At 44.5% G+C, this 17028-nt stretch overlaps 1 protein-coding gene across 1 annotated transcript in view; it reads right to left on the bottom strand.

The window, feature by feature from the left end:
• Positions 1-17028, bottom strand: part of TNS1 (tensin 1) — a 361563-nt gene that overhangs the window by 97305 nt on the left and 247230 nt on the right. Inside the window, exon 18 of the mRNA XM_056861619.1 lies at positions 15841-15933. Within this exon, the coding sequence (XP_056717597.1) occupies positions 15841-15933 (93 nt within the window). The remainder of the gene's footprint in view (positions 1-15840; positions 15934-17028) is intronic.

The raw sequence follows: 17028 nt of genomic DNA, 5'->3' as shown, positions 1-17028 counted from the left end.
CCGACTCATGCTGGGTGCCTCCTGGCTGTGGCGGCCAATGGTACTAGGCGAGGGACTGCTTGTGAGGGTGGGGCTGCCCATATGGCCACAGGCATTTGGGGGAGGGGCTTGTGTGAAGGGTGGCTGCACCCTTGGGCCCCCTCTCCCTGTGCATTGGGCTGGCACTTGCCCTCCTGTGAGCACCCATAGGATAATGACGGCAGACCCAGAAGAGCTTGCCATTCTGGTCAGGGTGAGCATCTGTGGCCTGCCTGGACATGACAGCGTGGCTCCTGTCCTCAGAGGCCAGTTGTCTTGATGTTCTCGAGAAGGCTGTGGGAGTAGTCCCTGCCCACTGGCCTTGTGGTGGTCCTGCTGAGATAGAGGGGTGGGGTCATGCAGATTGTGGTGGTCAAGGGTGGAGGGTGGATGACGCACTGCCACATTGATGATAGAGGGGTGTTCAAGGTGACCACAAGGAGCAAGTGCTCCTACAGAGGAACGAAAAGTGGGGTGGGTCGCTGCCTCCTCATAAGTTGGTGGTCCCTGAACCCGTGGCAGGGAGAGCGGGGGAGTGGTGTGAGTGGAAATGGCGCTGTCACACACATGGGCCTGACCTGAAGGCAAAGAGGAGCAGGGAGCATTGGCACGACCAGTGGTCCCAGCTTGCGGCAGCTCATCACCACAGCTTCACAAGTGGCCCCAAGGAGGGAGCACCTCCACATCGCCTGGCCCTGGCAGAGGGGCTGGAAGTTGTGCCGCTGACCCGTGAGCACCGCCCCATCATCCCAGGTCTCCTTGACTTGGCTCGCCTGGGGGGGGGGCTGCCATTTTGGCAGTGCCGAGAGGTCGCAAGCCTGCCATGGCAAGGATAGAACATTTCCGGCCGCTTGACCTATGTCCGGGTTGTCGATGTGTGCACTAGCAGCTCATTAGTGGGTGGCCTCAGGCCCTCATTGCACCCTGCCCTCCCAGCACTGCCACCCTCACAAGGCCAATACACAGAGTTTCCCCCTGCCATCCCAAGAGATGCAGCCTGAGTGCAGAGAGGAATGAGCATGCCCTCAAGGAGGATGCCCTTGAGCCCTCCCTTGGAGGGCTATAGCAGCCGTTCAATCCCCTCCCCTCCTGTCCCCTTCCCAAAGCAACAAGCAGGTGCCTAGTATAACAACAACTTTATTGTCAAATGCGTTTGTTAACGGGAGGTGAGAGGGCAGGGGTGGGGAGCCTTGAAGACGGCTGTGGGCGAGCATGGCATGAATGGTAGGCGGCCGGGGTGAGGGCATCAGTGATGAGGGAGAGGCAGAGTGGCATGGATGTGGCAGAAGCCCCTGGCCTGAGCAGGTGTGTGCCTCGACAATTCCAAAGGATAGGGTGGAGGGGAAGACTCTCCCGCCAGCCTCGAGAGCTGGGTGCCCCCCAGAAGGAGCCCCCCAAGAGAGGGGAGTCAGAGGAGCCAATGCGCAAAGCCCCCCTGAGAGAGGGCAGTTGGAGAAGCCAGTGCGCAAATTCCCCCAGAGAGGGGAGTTGGAGTGAGAGAAACGCAAAGTCCCTCCAGAGAGGGGAGTTAGAGCAAGAAAAACAGAAAGTCCCAACCCCCGGCACAGACCGGCAACATGCCAGCCCTTGTGAGGCATACCTGTCACCAGCTTCGAAGTGCTGCTTATGAGGGAAATTTCCACCACCAAGGCCCCTACCCTGGGGGGGGGGGAGGTGCTGCCACTTCCTGGGCTGGCCCCATTGGTCAGAGTCCTAGTCGGGTTCCAGAGGCTCCAGGCTGAGATGGGAAGTGCTTGGGCGCGGCACAGAGATGAAGGTCCGGAGAGGTTGCATAGCGGTCAATGGGCTATGCCAGGTTGAGACCTGGCATAACTTTTTGGTGGCAAAAGTGGGCATTCCCGGCCTGAAAGGGCCTTAGGAGGCCTCCTAGCTGGGGGAACCCCCCTGGGAATGCCCCTGTGGCCACCGGTGGCCGTTTCTGCACCTCTTGGGCGCTGGAGCGGCCCTTGCGCCGGCACACCCATGCCTTCCCTCTCCACCACCTTGACTTACGCTGGCGCCCAGGCCGCTGGCGCCGGCGTAACTGCCTTTTGCTCAGGCGCAAGGCCCTGCGGGCCTCCTAAGCACTTTTGCCACTAAAGCTCAGGAATGCACTGTACACTGTGGTTGAGACAATCCCTCCCTCTTTCCCTCTACCCTGCAAAATTCCTATCCTTTCCTTGGTTAGTGTTAATGATACAGCACTAAGCATGCACTGGAATTACACAGAATGGATATTAACCAGGGTTTTTGTCAACACAGATATAAAGTTGGACCATAGTTAACCCTGGCACAGGAAAAAAACTGAAGGATTTTCATGGCAGAGGTGAAGAATCATGCCAAGACTGTATACACACACAGCCCAAACAAAGGATAATTTTTTGGTTCTTGTAGGTTATCCGGGCTGTGTAACCGTGGTCTTGGAATTTTCTTTCCTGACGTTTCGCCAGCAACTGTGGCAGGCATCTTCAGAGTAGTAACACTGAAGGACAGTGTCTCTCAGTGTCAAGGGTGTAGAAAGAGTAATATATAGTCAGAAAGGGGTTGGGTTTGAGCTGAGTATTGTCCTGCAAAAGTATTGTCCTGTAAGTATCAAGATAATGTGCTAATGAGGGTATGGTATGTTAATATGGAACCATTGTATCCTGAAGTGATCTGTTAATGTGTGTAATCCAAAGCTAATCTGTATGGCTATTGTTGAATGTTGTCTTTGTCTGGAGGTTTTTCAGGGCAGGAAGCCAAGCCTTATTCATTCTTAAACTCTCCTCTTTTCTGTTAAAGTTGTGCTGATGTTTGTGAATTTCAATGGCTTCTCTGTGCAATCTGACAAAATAGTTGGTAGAATTGTCCAGTCTTTCAGTGTCTTGGAATAAGACCCTGTGTCCTGTTTGTGTCAGTCCATGTTCAGCTACTGCTGATTTCTCAGGTTGGCCAAGTCTGCAGTATCTTTCATGTTCTTTTATCCTTGTTTGTATGCTGCGTTTTGTGGTCCCGATGTAAACTTCTCCACAGCTGCAAGGTATACGATATACTCCTGCAGAGGTGAGGGGGTCTCTTTTGTCTTTTGCTGATCGTAGCATTTGTTGTATTTTCTTGGTGGGTTTAAACACTGTTTGTAGGTTATGTTTTTTCAAAAGTTTCTCCATCCTATCAGTGACTCCTTTAATAAATGGCAAGAATACCTTTCCTATGGGAGACTGTTTTTCTTGAGTTTTCTGATTTTTGTTTGGTTCAATGGCCCTTCTGATTTCATTCTTGGAGTAGCCGTTTGCTAGCAGTGCGTGATTTAGATGGTTAGTTTCTTCCTTGAGAAACTGTGGTTCACAGATCCGTCTTGCACGGTCCATTAATGTTTTGATTATTCCTCTTTTCTGTCGGGGGTGGTGGTTGGAGTTTTTGTGTAAGTAGCGATCTGTGTGAGTTGGTTTCCGGTAGACCTTGTGACCTAACTGAAGGTTTGATTTACGGATGACAAGGGTATCAAGAAATGGGAGTTTACCCTCAATTTCCTTTTCCATGGTAAACTGAATGTTTGGATGGATATTATTAAGATGGTTTAGAAAGTCCATTAATTTTTCTTCACCATGGCTCCAAATGGTAAATGTATCATCTACGAACCTGAACCAGACTGTAGGTTTGTAAGGTGCTGATTCTAATGCTGTCTTTTCAAAATATTCCATGTAAAAGTTTGCTATTACTGGACTGAGTGGACTTCCCATAGCTACTCCATCAATCTGTTCATAAAATTCTTGATCCCATAGGAAATAACTTGTTGTCAAACAATGGTGAAATAAGGCTGTTATATCTTCTGGAAAAATCTGGTTAATCAATGAGATTGTGTCTTTAACTGGAACCTTGGTAAAGAGGGATACAACATCAAAACTGATTAATATATCCTTTGGATTGAGTCTTAACAGACTGATTTTGTTGATGAAGTGAGTTGAATCTTTGATGTAAGAAGTGGTTTTTCCAATGTGGTCCTGTAGGAGGGTGGTCAAATATTTAGCTAATTCATATGTTGGGGAACCAATGGCACTCACGATGGGTCGGAGTGGAACGGAATCCTTATGAATTTTAGGTAGTCCATATAATCGTGGTGGTTGTGCTTCAGTCTTGCATAGTTTTCTGTGTGTGTCGGGATGAAGAGTGGAATTCTTGATCAGAATGCTAGTTTTCCTGGTAATTTTGCAAGTTGGATCTCGTTTTAGTTTTTTGTATGTGGCAGGGTCCAGAAGTTCCTCAATCTTCTTTTTGTATTCTTCTGTTTTCATGATCACTGTGGCATTGCCTTTGTCAGCTGGTAGAATAATGATTTCTGGATCTGCATTGAGGATCTTGATGGCGTTTCTCTCCTTGCATGTTATATTGCTAGCAGGGGGCTTTGCTTTTCGTAGAATTCTTGCTGTCTCTCCTCTTATTTCCTCAGCATCTTCTTCAGGTAGATTACGAATGGCAGATTCTACATTTGCAATGATGTCTTCCACTGGAATTTGGGTGGGAGTGACTGCAAAGTTTCCTCCCTTAGCTAAGATGGAAGTTTCTTCAGGTGAGAGTTGTCGGTCTGTCAGATTGAAGATAATCCGTTTGTTGTCAAGTTTTGGACTGTTCTGTCTTCTTTCCTGTAATTTGTTAAACTTTTGCTTCTGTCTGGAAGTATGGCTGGTTAACCCCTGTTCCATTTTTCTGTAGGTGAGATTATCAATCTTGTCCCAATCATGGCTTCTCATTTTGTGGCTAGTATTGATATGTAAGGAAAACTTTTGCAGGACAATACTCAGCTCAAACCCAACCCCTTTCTGACTATATATTACTCTTTCTACACCCTTGACACTGAGAGACACTGTCCTTCAGTGTTACTCCTCTGAAGATGCGTGCCACAGTTGCTGGCGAAACGTCAGGAAAGAAAATTCCAAGACCACGGTTACACAGCCCGGATAACCTACAAGAACCAATGAACTCTGACCGTGAAAGCCTTCGACAAAGGATAATTTTGTTATAAATTGAGTTTGTGGAATCCCTTAATTTCAATGGGCTTAGACTGAAGTAACTCTGCTTAGGATTGCACTGTGAGAATCTTTTTTCAACAATTCCTAGCCCTTAAACAGAATTACAATTCCCAGGGTCTTTAGAATAAGAACCTGGAGTCCACGACAATTAAGCAATTCCAGAACAAGTTTACCTATCGTTAACCCAGCTCTGGGTATCCCAAAAAATTAGCTTCTAGCTGCTTCTAGAACAGTAAGGTAGGAGGCTGAATGCAATTATTCATTTTTGTATACTTATTTGAAGAGCATCATCAACCATATTTCATATGGAGAAGTTGCTCCTTAACACTCTTCATCTACCTTTATATACTTACAACTAGAATGGTTAAAGTGCTAAAAGGTAAGTTTTCCCTACTCGTCACAAAATTTTATACCTTGAACTGACTGCCTCATCTAATGGTAATAATTGTGCTGATGGAAGTAGAGAATCATCCTTCTGGATGTATTAACGTGCAGATTTTAAAAGTGTGATCTTGAATTGTGTTTCTTTGGATTCATGGACACTGTTTCATCAACAAGGGTGCAGAGAGGTAGGGATGCTAACCCTCAAAGATATTTCATAATGTATAGCTACACATAGGAAAGCTTTCTACCTGTCATACAATGATACAGAAGTTGCTTGGAAAAAATACAAGTTTAAAATGCCTGACAAGTAAAGGAAGGACCATCTCCATAAAACGTCTTGTATAAGTTTTATCTCATGCTAACATTCCTCTTCCCAAAATAAGAAGACAAGAGTCACTGGAAAAGACAGTCATGCTAGGAAAAGTTGAGGGCAGCAGGAAAAGAGGAAGACCCAACAAGAGATGGATTGACTCAATAAAGGAAGCCACAGCCCTCAACTTGCAAGATCTGAGCAAGGCTGTCAAAGATAGGACATTTTTGAGGACTTTGATTCATAGGGTTGCCATGAGTTGGAAGTGATTTGACAGCACTTAACACACACACACACACACACACAACATTCCTTACCTAGAAAGAGTTGTGCATCCTGTCCAGAAAATGTTTAAGATTCCAGCTAAGTGTGTTTGAGAAATCTAAAGATGGATCAGCCCTCCAAAAAGCACAGCTGAACCCCAGCTGGGTCCTGTCCTAAACAGCATCTTAAAGCTATGAACACTTACCTTGGCTTTCTGCCTGTTTTCATTCCCTTAAGGTTGCTAGTAGCACAGACCTTGGGGATTATTAGGAATGCAGGGCCTTTGCACGTATACAGAGCAGTGCCAAAATGCATACTGGGTTACAAGAAAAAGAAATGCCTCGGGCTAAAATATACATTATGCCAAATGCAGCTGTAAAGGCAGCAATGTACCTTGAAAGACCTATTGGGGGGGGGGGGGAGATTAGCTTTTTAACACTTTCTCCTCTAGCAGTTTTTCTATCCTAAAAAGTTCTCCCTAGCTTTTTTACACTTCATGAGGGTAAAGATCCCCCCATCAAAGGAAGATGCAACAGGAGAGGTAATTTTCAGCAAGACAGTGATAAAGTTCTGAACATGACAGGTTTAAATACATCTCCTTCCCTCCCAAATAAGCCTTTGAGACAGACTGTAGTCTCCAGGGAACCCCAGCACCTCAGGAAATGTGATACGTGAGTCAGTGTCATATGAAGTTTGACTATTACTTTAAAATAGTGGATTTTTAACCTTTAATCCACTACTGCCCCCTTCAGTACATCACTACCATCACCCCTTATTTATTAATTAAAATATGTGTATGTGATTTTATTACCAACTAAAATGGGTCAAGGAAGCTTACCAAAAAACATGGCTAACAGATTATTCAATTTTTTTAAAAAGACAAGAAAAAACAGTTATATAACTTTCCCTCAAAATATATTCTCCTTATGAAACTAACTAGAGCCCCGTGGCGCAGAGTGTTAAGCTGCAGTACTGCAGTCAAAAACTCTGCTCACGACCTGAGCTCGATCTCAACGGAAGTAGGTTTCAGGTAGCCGGCTCAAGGTTGACTAAGCCTTCCATCTTTCCGAGATCGGTGAAATGAGTACCGAGCTTGCTGGGGGTAAAGGGAAGATGACTGGGGAAGGCACTGGCAAACCACCCCGCAAACAAAGTCTGCTTGGAAACGTCGGGATGTGACGTCACCCCATGGGTTAGGAATGACCCAGTGCTTGCACCTTTACCTTTACCTTTTATGAAACTAACTACAAAATGCCCATCTAAAAAGAATAACCTTACATTTCTTACAAAAGAGCACAGCATAAGGGCCCTCGGCACCTCCTTGGGGAAGCCACCAAAAAAGAGTGGCCTATGCTTTGGCTGAATGGACAACTTGAAGGTATGACTCAACCACAAGTGGGCCCTGGGAAGATCTAGGGTGGAGAACAGGCTCATAACAAGAGAACAAACAAACAAACAAAACAAATTTTTTTAAAAAAACAATACTCTAGACAAGGCAACTTTATTTATATGTATGATAAATATGCCTGTGATGCATGTATCTCAGACACGCAGCCAATGAGATCTTTGGGCCTGATGGCCACTACCAACTTCCTAATGTTAGGTTTGATTCCTATTTGCTCTGTGCTTTTTAAGGGCTGGGGGGGGGGTGATCTAGGGTCTGAGATTTTCTCTTCAGGGCAGGATGAGCTGTACAAAACAACTCTCCTTCGCTTTCTGCCAGAAGCCATTGCTAATACAAATGCTCCCCAAGATTCTAAAGGCCCTCATACTGCTCCATTTAGGGATCACTGCTCTATAGCAATCGGTTGTTTTTCTCAGGGGCGGGTCAACATACAAAAGGGTCCCTGTACATGATATATGGTTGTGATGCAATTACAAAGTTGTTTTGTGGCTAACACACTGCTCTTTAAGGTCTTTAGCAGAAATGGGGTTGAGGGGTGGTGATCAAAATATAACTAATCAACAAAGAGCACTAGACAGCAGATCCTATATTGTGGAGATGTTGGCACAAACATTACTAGCTTAAAAAAAAAAACCCTTCTCAGAAGGTGAAACTCTGTAGCTGCAAGGACTAACTAGAAGAAACTCAATAGCACCACAAAGTAAGGTCTTCCTTGGGAAGTACCTTTGGTGCGTAGAAGCTGTTTCTACATGGTCTTAAGTCTGACATCTGCAGATAGTAATGCTACAAAATGATACTGGGAATATGATTGAAGAACAACCTCAAAGAGTGCCATTTCTATGACAGAAAATGATATAATAATGGAAGTAAAATACAAATAGGCAGAGATGGAGTTATTCGGTCAGGAAACCCTGCGTTTTGGGAAGAGGAGAAAATGTGTGCCTAAGTAATAGCCATCAAGCCAATTTCCCTGCCACATTTATTTGCTTAGCAATTAATTCCTGTATACAAGTCTTAAACAATTTCTAGATGCTTCCTACTATCTTTTGACTGTACAGAGCAAACAGGCATGCTAGCATGGTTTAGTGTCATGCTTTGGGCCAAACAGTTAATGTACAATGAAAACAATGCCCTCCTTACCTTCATCCGATTCAACTATTGTTTCCCCATCTATTTCTGAGGGGCAAGCATGGAGGAAGGTTTTTTTTTGGGGGGGGGGAATGGAAGATGACAAAGAAATGAGATGGTGGGGGAGGAAGAAAAGGAGAAACATTCAGTTTAGCATACCTTCTCTTAGTAAGCAAGTGAGGATATTAGTAGCAGTTTCAACTGATCTATATTATTCTCAACCTTACGGAGTACACTGACATTAAAGTGTCCTAAACAACTGCCAGGCAGCATTATTAGGGACTGGTCAGAAATCTGGGTCACTAAATGCTATTTAGCATGCCCTAGATGTACTTTTTTTTTACCCAAAACAAATTCAGGAATAGTCTTCAATGAAGTCTCTGAAGCACATTTCTGTCTGGTGGAGTCACCAGCAGCAGGGACTTCACATGCACTGCAAGCTACATGTAAAGCCCCCCAATGGGGCAAATAGCGTCCTGATGCCATTTTGGATCAGTACAACAGCACAAGTTGGGGTGAAGCCCCTACTCTCCCTGCACCATGGTCATGACTAGGGCTGTCAATTCGGTTCGTCCCAAACTGAAAATCAGCCGAATTTCCCCTGATTCGGTGGTTTTTAGTTCGGGAGGAACCGAACTCAAAACTGACGGGCAACCGCGGGGGCCGAATTCAGTGAGTTCGGGAGTTCGCAAATAAATTCAGCAAATTCGGCCGTCAGTAAGCAGCATAACCGTCAGTAAGCAGCATTCTCCTCCCCCGGCCAATCGGTGGGCAAGCTGGGTCTTCTTCTGGCCAATCAGTCAGGATTGAGTACTGGAGGAATCAGCTGATGTGCGGCCCGGCCAGGGAGAGAGAGAGAGCGAAATCCTCGTGTGTGTGTGTGTGGGGGGGTGCTTGTGCACATTCACTCCTTTTTATGGCTGCAGGGGGCGTTTTTTTTGGGGTACAGACACAAAACCTTCACTGGAGTTTCAGACCAGTGTTCTTAAGATACCCCCCAAGTTTTGTAAACATTGGGTCAGGGGGTCCCGAGATATGGGCTCCCCCCTTTTTCTTTCCATGGCTGCAGGGGGCGCATTTTTGGGGGTACAGATCCCAAACTTTGAGCGGAGTTTCAGACCAGTGTTCTTAAGATACCCCCCATGTTTTGTAAACATTGGGTCAGGGGGGCTCGAGATATGGGCTCTCCCCCTTTTCCCTCCCCCTTTTTCCATTTATGTGGCTGCAGGGGGTGCTTTTTTGGGGATATAGCCCCCAAACTTTTAGCATAGCTTCAGTGAATTATTCTTAAGATACTACCCAAGTTTTGTAAAGATGGGTTCAGTGGGGGCAGAAATATCGCCTCCCCCTTTTCTCTTTCCAAGGCTGCAGGGGGCGCATTTTTGGGGGTGCAGATCCCAAACTTTGAGCGGAGTTTCAGACCAGTGTTCTTAAGATACCCCCCAGGTTTTGTGAACATTGGGTCAGGGGGTCCCGAGATATGGGCTTTCCCCTTTCCCCTTTTCCCTATTGGGATGAATGGATCCGATCCTGTGCATCTTCTCCAGAGCAAAACGTTCCGTGCCTAATTGGAATCATCTTGGATTATTTACAAGTCCTCTCTTCAGCCCCTCTTGATGGAACAGAAGACAGCCACAGTAAGACCCCTTTGGGGGCTTTAATCTATAATTTTTCTCCTGTGTATGTGTGTGTGTGGGGGGAAAGCAGAGTCTGTGTGTGTGTGGGGAGGGAGCAGTTTCTGTGGGTGGGGGGGAAGCCAAAGGGGGCTTTCGTCGGTTCTGCCTGGGGTGTGTGTTCCCCCTCGAGTCTCTCGCTCCCTGGTTTGAGGGGGGAGGTTTCAGTTGTGTGTTGCAAAGGTGTTGTTTAACAAGGTTGTGTTGTTTTGCAAACTTGTCAGCTGTTGTCGGGGCTGGGAGCTTTGTGCATGGGCGGCAAGCTCTGCTGAGAGATGCACATTAAGGGTGGGGGGACCATTTTCAGGGCCCATATCTCAGCCCCCCCTGACCCAATCTTTACAAAACTTGGGGAGTCTTTCAATAAACGTCCGTTGTAGCTCTGCCAAAAGTTTGGGACCTCTAACCCCAAAAATGCCCCCCCCCAGAGCCGCGGAAAGGCGCGATTGTGTTTTTAATGGCTTTATTCGGCCGAATTTTTTTCCGAACTTTGAATTCCCGCCGAATTGAACGGATCCGAAGTGGGGGAGTTCGGACTTCGGCACGTACCGAACCCACAAGGGCCAAATTCGGCCGAATCCGAACTGCACCAATTTTTTTTTTTGACAGCCCTAGTCATGACCCAAATTGGACCCCTGTGGAACTTAGGAAATTAGTTCCCAGCAGTTGATGTCTGATGAGAGGTATAAGAGCTGGGTTGGGGGAACCCAGACCCAACTTGGGTCTTGTTTGGCCCTGAAAGAAGTGACGCTAATAAGCAAACTGGGATATCTGCATTCAGACTTCAGAAGAAAGCCCTGGTAAACAAACAAATCTTTTAGTCTTCGTCCTTAGGATTATAGCAATGTGTTGACATGTTATTTGCTTTTATCATGATTTTGAATAACATAATATGAATGAATGCAAATACTGAAATATGTGGGTTGTACTGGTTTTATTTGCATCCATAGCAAGTGCTCAAGTTTTTACTTTAGTGCTTGTTAGTATAGAAAGAAATTCTTTTCTAAGCCTCTCCTGTATATTGGAAACTTATAAAAAGAAAACACTGCAGAACCTAATAAGGAAACTAGGAATGGAAGAGGTTTAGCATGCATGATCTGGAATTTATCTGGAACAAGCTGAGACTGCTAATTTATGACAGGGAAGCATTGAACAGTGAGGTCAAAGGCTTGCGTGTAGAAATTTTGCAGATAAGTGGGAGGAATTAGATATTTATTTAAAGATCTGTCAAGTTGGAGTTTCCCTCTCACAGTGCCTCTCAAGCGGAGAAGAACGATGTGTAAAGCAGGTAACAGAAGAAATTACTGTGGTGCAATGGTGGATAAACCATTGTACACAACTCCTGACATCATTTTTATTTCAGCTGTCTTCATTTGCAGGGAGAGTTAAGCAGAGGACTTAGTACTGAATTTAAAAGACAGAGGCAGATGAAGTTTCAAGTTAAGATACTACACCTACTTTCTGCCTTGTGGTAAGTCAGAACCCACCACATGTAGGATAGGTCAGATAGTTCTGGTCTCTGAAGACCAATTATTTTGACAAAGCAATCCTTATTGGAGCAATTTTTCAACCATTTTTCTCTAGGCATTTAAAAGGACAGTAAAGTCTTTCACCATCTGGTTCAAGTCTTTGCCCTACTTCTTTGAGTTGTCACACCCTGTTCCTGGCCATGCTCCAACCCTATCACAAGCAGTTATTTGCCCATTTCTATAGCTATATCCGAGCCAAAAGTTTTGCACCTGATTTTGTACTCCTATACACTGAATTTAAAATATGAGAAGAACTTCAGTGACAAAATGGAAGTTGCAGTGTTAGGCTTCCAAGCTCGCTAAAAAATGAAGGATGTGTCTGTGAAACGGGAGTCCAGTTGCTGAAATCCAAGGTTGCAACATTTGGAGGTCAAGATACACAGACTGGTACAATGAAATATGATTTGTATTTTTCAAATTTCCCTGGGCTCTATACAACACATTTCCACACTGTTTGCCATCAGTAATTAAAAATAACTGGAGTGAACATGACACTATTTGCCCACATCACAGTGCAAGCAGGAAAAAAGGCACATATCAACATAAAATTGTTGCTTTTAGAACTAAGAAAGTGAAACACTTTTTACCCCACAGAATATGTTGATAGAGCTCACCAGCACAGGGCTTGGTTCAGCAAGATCTGAAAAGACCCTGGGCACTTCTTTGAATGGTGAGACTTTCTAGGTTAGAACTGGGGGAAGGTAATATTAGGTGTGCACATATCGATAAACCTGAACCAAAAATGAACCTGAAATTAGCCATTTCGGTAAATTTCCAGTTTAGGTTTACCGAATGCACAAACCTGGGGGAAAAGCTGAAGCCGAATAGGCAATTCCAGGAAAACCTAATAATTATTCGGCTTTTTTGGGTCCTGGGGTGTGTGTGTCATTTTTCAAGGTAGAGCCCCCAAATTCACAGTGTAGCTTAAAGGGACTGTCCTTGCACAAACCCCAAAGTTTGATGAAGATAGGGTCAGGGGTCCGATTTTTTTTTTTTAATTATTTTTATTATTTTCTACAATTCAACTAAAATAAACATATCTCAACAATATATTCAGTTGTAACTGCTTGTAACAAAAAAAAATCATTGCTATTACTGAGAATATGTTATCTATAATATTCTACGCTATCTACTATATGTGACTTCCCCGCATCTTCTTCAGTCACTAATTCTACTGGTTAACACTTTTGCATTTCAAATTAATTTCTAATCCTTATTTTCTCTCATACAGACTTGCTTTAAGCTATCTATACTACTTCTATAAGCAATTTCAAGTCCTACCTAGTTATAATATTATCATCATTGTCTCTATATAACATTCTATTATTCTAAATTAAAGGGATTAGATCAATACATAAACAAATTTTCCCATTAAAAATTCATCAAAGTAAATCCACCGTGGCTCCCTTACACCCCAAAAATAAGCATCATTTTAGCCATTATCTTGTTTTGGGAGGGGATCTGCCAGTCCTTCTTTATTTCCCAATCCCCACCCCCCGTTTTTCAATATAGTAGCTGCAATTCTGGCCTCTGAAGATGTAAAAGAAGATCCCGGTGATTGTATCCATTGGCTTCTTGTTAAAATTTCCAGCATCTTCTTGGTAAAATCCTTCATCATGTCTCCCTCCATCGCTGGCTGCCAGGAAGTGTTTTCTTGGGATAATAATGCTCCTCCTGTCAGCAGTGACTCAGACAAGTAAATTGTAGAGGTATTGAGTTCTCTCATGTTGCTCTCTCTCCTTGCCTGCTGGTCACTTGCAGCTACCTCTTTAAAATCTTGGGTCTTCATATTGTGGATCTCCTCAATAATTGTGTCCAGTTTTCCATTAATTGATTTAAATAGGATATTCATCACCTCAGCTAGTTGAAATGCTTGATGTGAGAGCGCTTGTTGTTTTTCAAAGACTAAATCTTGTTGCACTGCAAACATGTCCATTTGTTTGAGTAACATCTCTTCCATCCTCTTGTTTGACATATCTGCTTGTATTTTTATATAGAAGCAGGCTTTGTAATTTTCAAGATATCCTCAATTATGCTTCAAAGCAGCACAGATAAAGAAAAGAAAGTAGACAGGAAACTGCAGTATCATAGACCCTGCGTCGTCTCCTCTCGGTGGTTAAGTAGTAGGAACGATTTGATGGTTACACCGGGGAGATTCACTTCAAGTCTTCCAATCTGCCCTGTCTTTTCGATGGTAACAAAGCCCTTCTTGTTATCTTCCGGTCTTAAGAGGCGACGTGGCTGGACATTGAATCAAAGAAGCCGGAAGTGGGGGGGGAAGGTTTTCGTCTCCCTCCCTCCCCTCAAAGCATTTAATTGGTAGTTGTAAAGTCATTCACAAGTCCCTTTTATTGTGTCTACTCACTGATCAAGTTGATAAGGTCTTAGTCAGTTCATTTAATGGCATTTGTTTATTTTAAAAGTCTCGTTACGCTGGGCAGGGAGTCGCCTGTTTTCGTAGGTGTTTTTATCGTCGTTCAGGTCTTCTCAATCAAGATAAAGGCAAAAAGTGTCTTTTTACTCACTCTGACTTCCAAAGGTGAGGTTTCTTGTTCTTTTCATAGATTATTTGATGTTAATGTATAGAGGAGGTCAAAGCCTATAATCCAAAGAGTCGTCCGTGGCAATGGTAGCCCCTATGCCGGCGGGGACAACTTCCAACTCTACGGGAGGCTTAAAAAAGCTCTCTCAGAGAATATGGGAGTCCAAACCGCTCTTGAAGGCTGCAGGGGAATTTCCTGCTTCCCGATCCACTATTTAGGACCGAGTTGGAGTGCTTTTTGCACTCCAAATCTAAACGACTCTTGGTGTTTCCTGGGAGCCCCCAGGAAACAATGGCGCTCGGACCAAACGCTCTACAGGAAGTCGGGTCAGGGGTCCGATTTTATGGGGTTTGGAAGGGGTCATCCCCCTCCTCCATAGGCAAGCATAGTGAAGTTTGCAATGGTTGTCTATGGAGGAGGGGGCAGCCACTTCTGGACCCCATAAAATTGGATTCCCTGACCAAATCTTCACCAGACTTCAGGGGTCGTGCAAGGAGAGTCCCTTCAAGCGACACTGTGAATTTGGGGGCTCTACCTCCAAAAATGCCTCCCAGGGGAATTTTAAATAAACTGACCTTTGTAGACTTGCTGTCAGCAATGGCTACCAGACTGCTTCCTCCCTCCCTCATGGTCGATTGCAAGGCTGCTGTTAATTATGGGAAATTGAGTTAGGAAGGAAGGAAGGAAGGAAGGAAGGAAGGAAGGAAGGAAGGAAGGAAGGAAGGAAGGAAGGAAGGGGCCATTACAAGTGTGGAAAAACTAAATTTCCCATAATTAACAGCAACCTGGCACTTGACCATGAGGGAGGAAGGAAGCAGAGAGGCGGCCATTGTTGACAACAAGTCTAAAAAGGTCAGTACATTTAAAATTCTCCTGGGGGGCATTTTTGGAGGTACAGCCCCCAAATTTACAGCGTCACTTGAAGGGACTCTCCTTGCATGACCCCTGAAGTTTGGTGAAGATTGGGTCAGGGGGTCCAATTTTATGGGGTACGGAAGGGGCTGCCTCCCTCCTCCATAGACAACCACTGCAAACTTCGCAATGCTTGCCTATGAAGGGGGCGACCCCTTCCGAACCCCATAAAAACAGACCCCCGACCCAATCCTCACCAAACTTTGAGGTTTGTACAAGAACAGTCCCTTCAAGTCACGCTGTGAATTTGGGGGCTCCACCTTCAAAAGTGACCCCCCCCAGGGCCGAATTTTTTCAGGAAACTGGAAAATAAGCCGAATGACAGTATGGATATTTCGCTTATTTCAGGTTTCACGAAAAAAATCAGGCCCAATAAACCTGAACCTGAAATTTACTGATTTTTTTTTTTTTTTTTGCACAGCCCTAGGTAATATATCCCTAAAATTTATGGAATGAGGTATTTTCCTGAACTAAAATCCAGATGGTGTTAAAATGCAGCTTGCTTTAAGCGGATTTCTTTACTGAAAACTCTTTTGTTTCTTCCATCTCAGAAATAATATAATACAGTGGCTAGACAACATATCTTGATCTGATATATGTCCTGCTTCCCAATATATTAACCTCCCCAATGATGCAATACTTTTTATGACACCAGCCATCTCACTCACCTCCTGTCTGCTGCAGTAAGATTTCAGCTGGGTTGTGGGGTTTCAGGCCTAGTGCTGAGAGTGGAGTTTTGGCCAGACCTGGTGGAGAACGCACTGTTGTCAAAAAGACAGGGAGAGAGAGAGAAATGTATATCAGCAAAACAGAACATAAAGTTAAATTAAATTTAAAGAATTTAAAGTTGAATTAAATTTAAAATCCAAAGGGTCTCCAGGTTTGTAGCCAAGTACTAGTTTGTAAAAGCCTCAAAGTGATTGTAACTGAATGCTGACTAGCTACACGTGTGGCTGGAAAAGCTCAGGGCAGCTGGTCTGCTGAAACCACAGGAATATAGTTGCTGAGCGTAGGCCCCTATCTCTGAGTAACAGCTTTAGCTAAGAAACAACTTCTCTTTTGTGGAGGACAGAATCAAAACACCTCCTGGCTGGCTGTTTATGAAAGAGAAAGAACCTAAAATAGCATCTATATGGAAAACATTTTCTTTAGCAGACTGTCCTGGAGAGCCACTGCCGGTCTGAGCAGACAATACTGACTTTTTGATGGACCCAGGGTCTGATTCAGTATAAGGCAGCTTCATGTGTTCATGTGTCCTCTTAAGGCAAGTGGGAGAATGGATCTATACTATGGAAGGCCAATGTATTGGGAGCTGACAATAAAAAGGTCATGCCAATGCTTGGCATGCTCTGGCATCAAAGACATCTCTCAGTAGCTGAAAGCAACTAAGAGAGCCCTTCAATACTGCCCAAACCAGCACAAAGCAGGACACTGCTTTTATTAGAGCAGCATTAGCTCTGTGTCCAGATAATTCATAACAATGTCATGGTATCAACCTTCTAGCCCTGGCAGATCAGTATGTTATTGTCTGTCCATTATTTAATACCAACTAACTTAAGCCAGGCAGGAAAGGCTAGTTAAAAGCAAACAAACTAAGGTAATAAAAGTTGATGGGCTTGTGGCATGGCCACGTTGTGGGCTGGATCTAGTGAAAAATTGCTAGAACTTTTGTGCAAGCAGAAACGCAAGAACAAGACTGCAGTATCCACTTGCACAATGTCAAACTTATCATTTCCATTTGTGCAGCAGATCTTGTACAACCAATTTCTGGGCACTAGGGTATATACAAAGAAAAGTGCTAGGTGTTTCACAAGCTCTTTTGCAAGTGGAGCTGCATTATGTTCACTGATGTTTCT

This window comes from Euleptes europaea, chromosome 15 (assembly GCF_029931775.1).
Source record: "Euleptes europaea isolate rEulEur1 chromosome 15, rEulEur1.hap1, whole genome shotgun sequence".
NCBI lineage: Eukaryota > Metazoa > Chordata > Lepidosauria > Squamata > Sphaerodactylidae > Euleptes > Euleptes europaea.
This window is presented reverse-complemented; position numbering and strand designations above follow the sequence as displayed.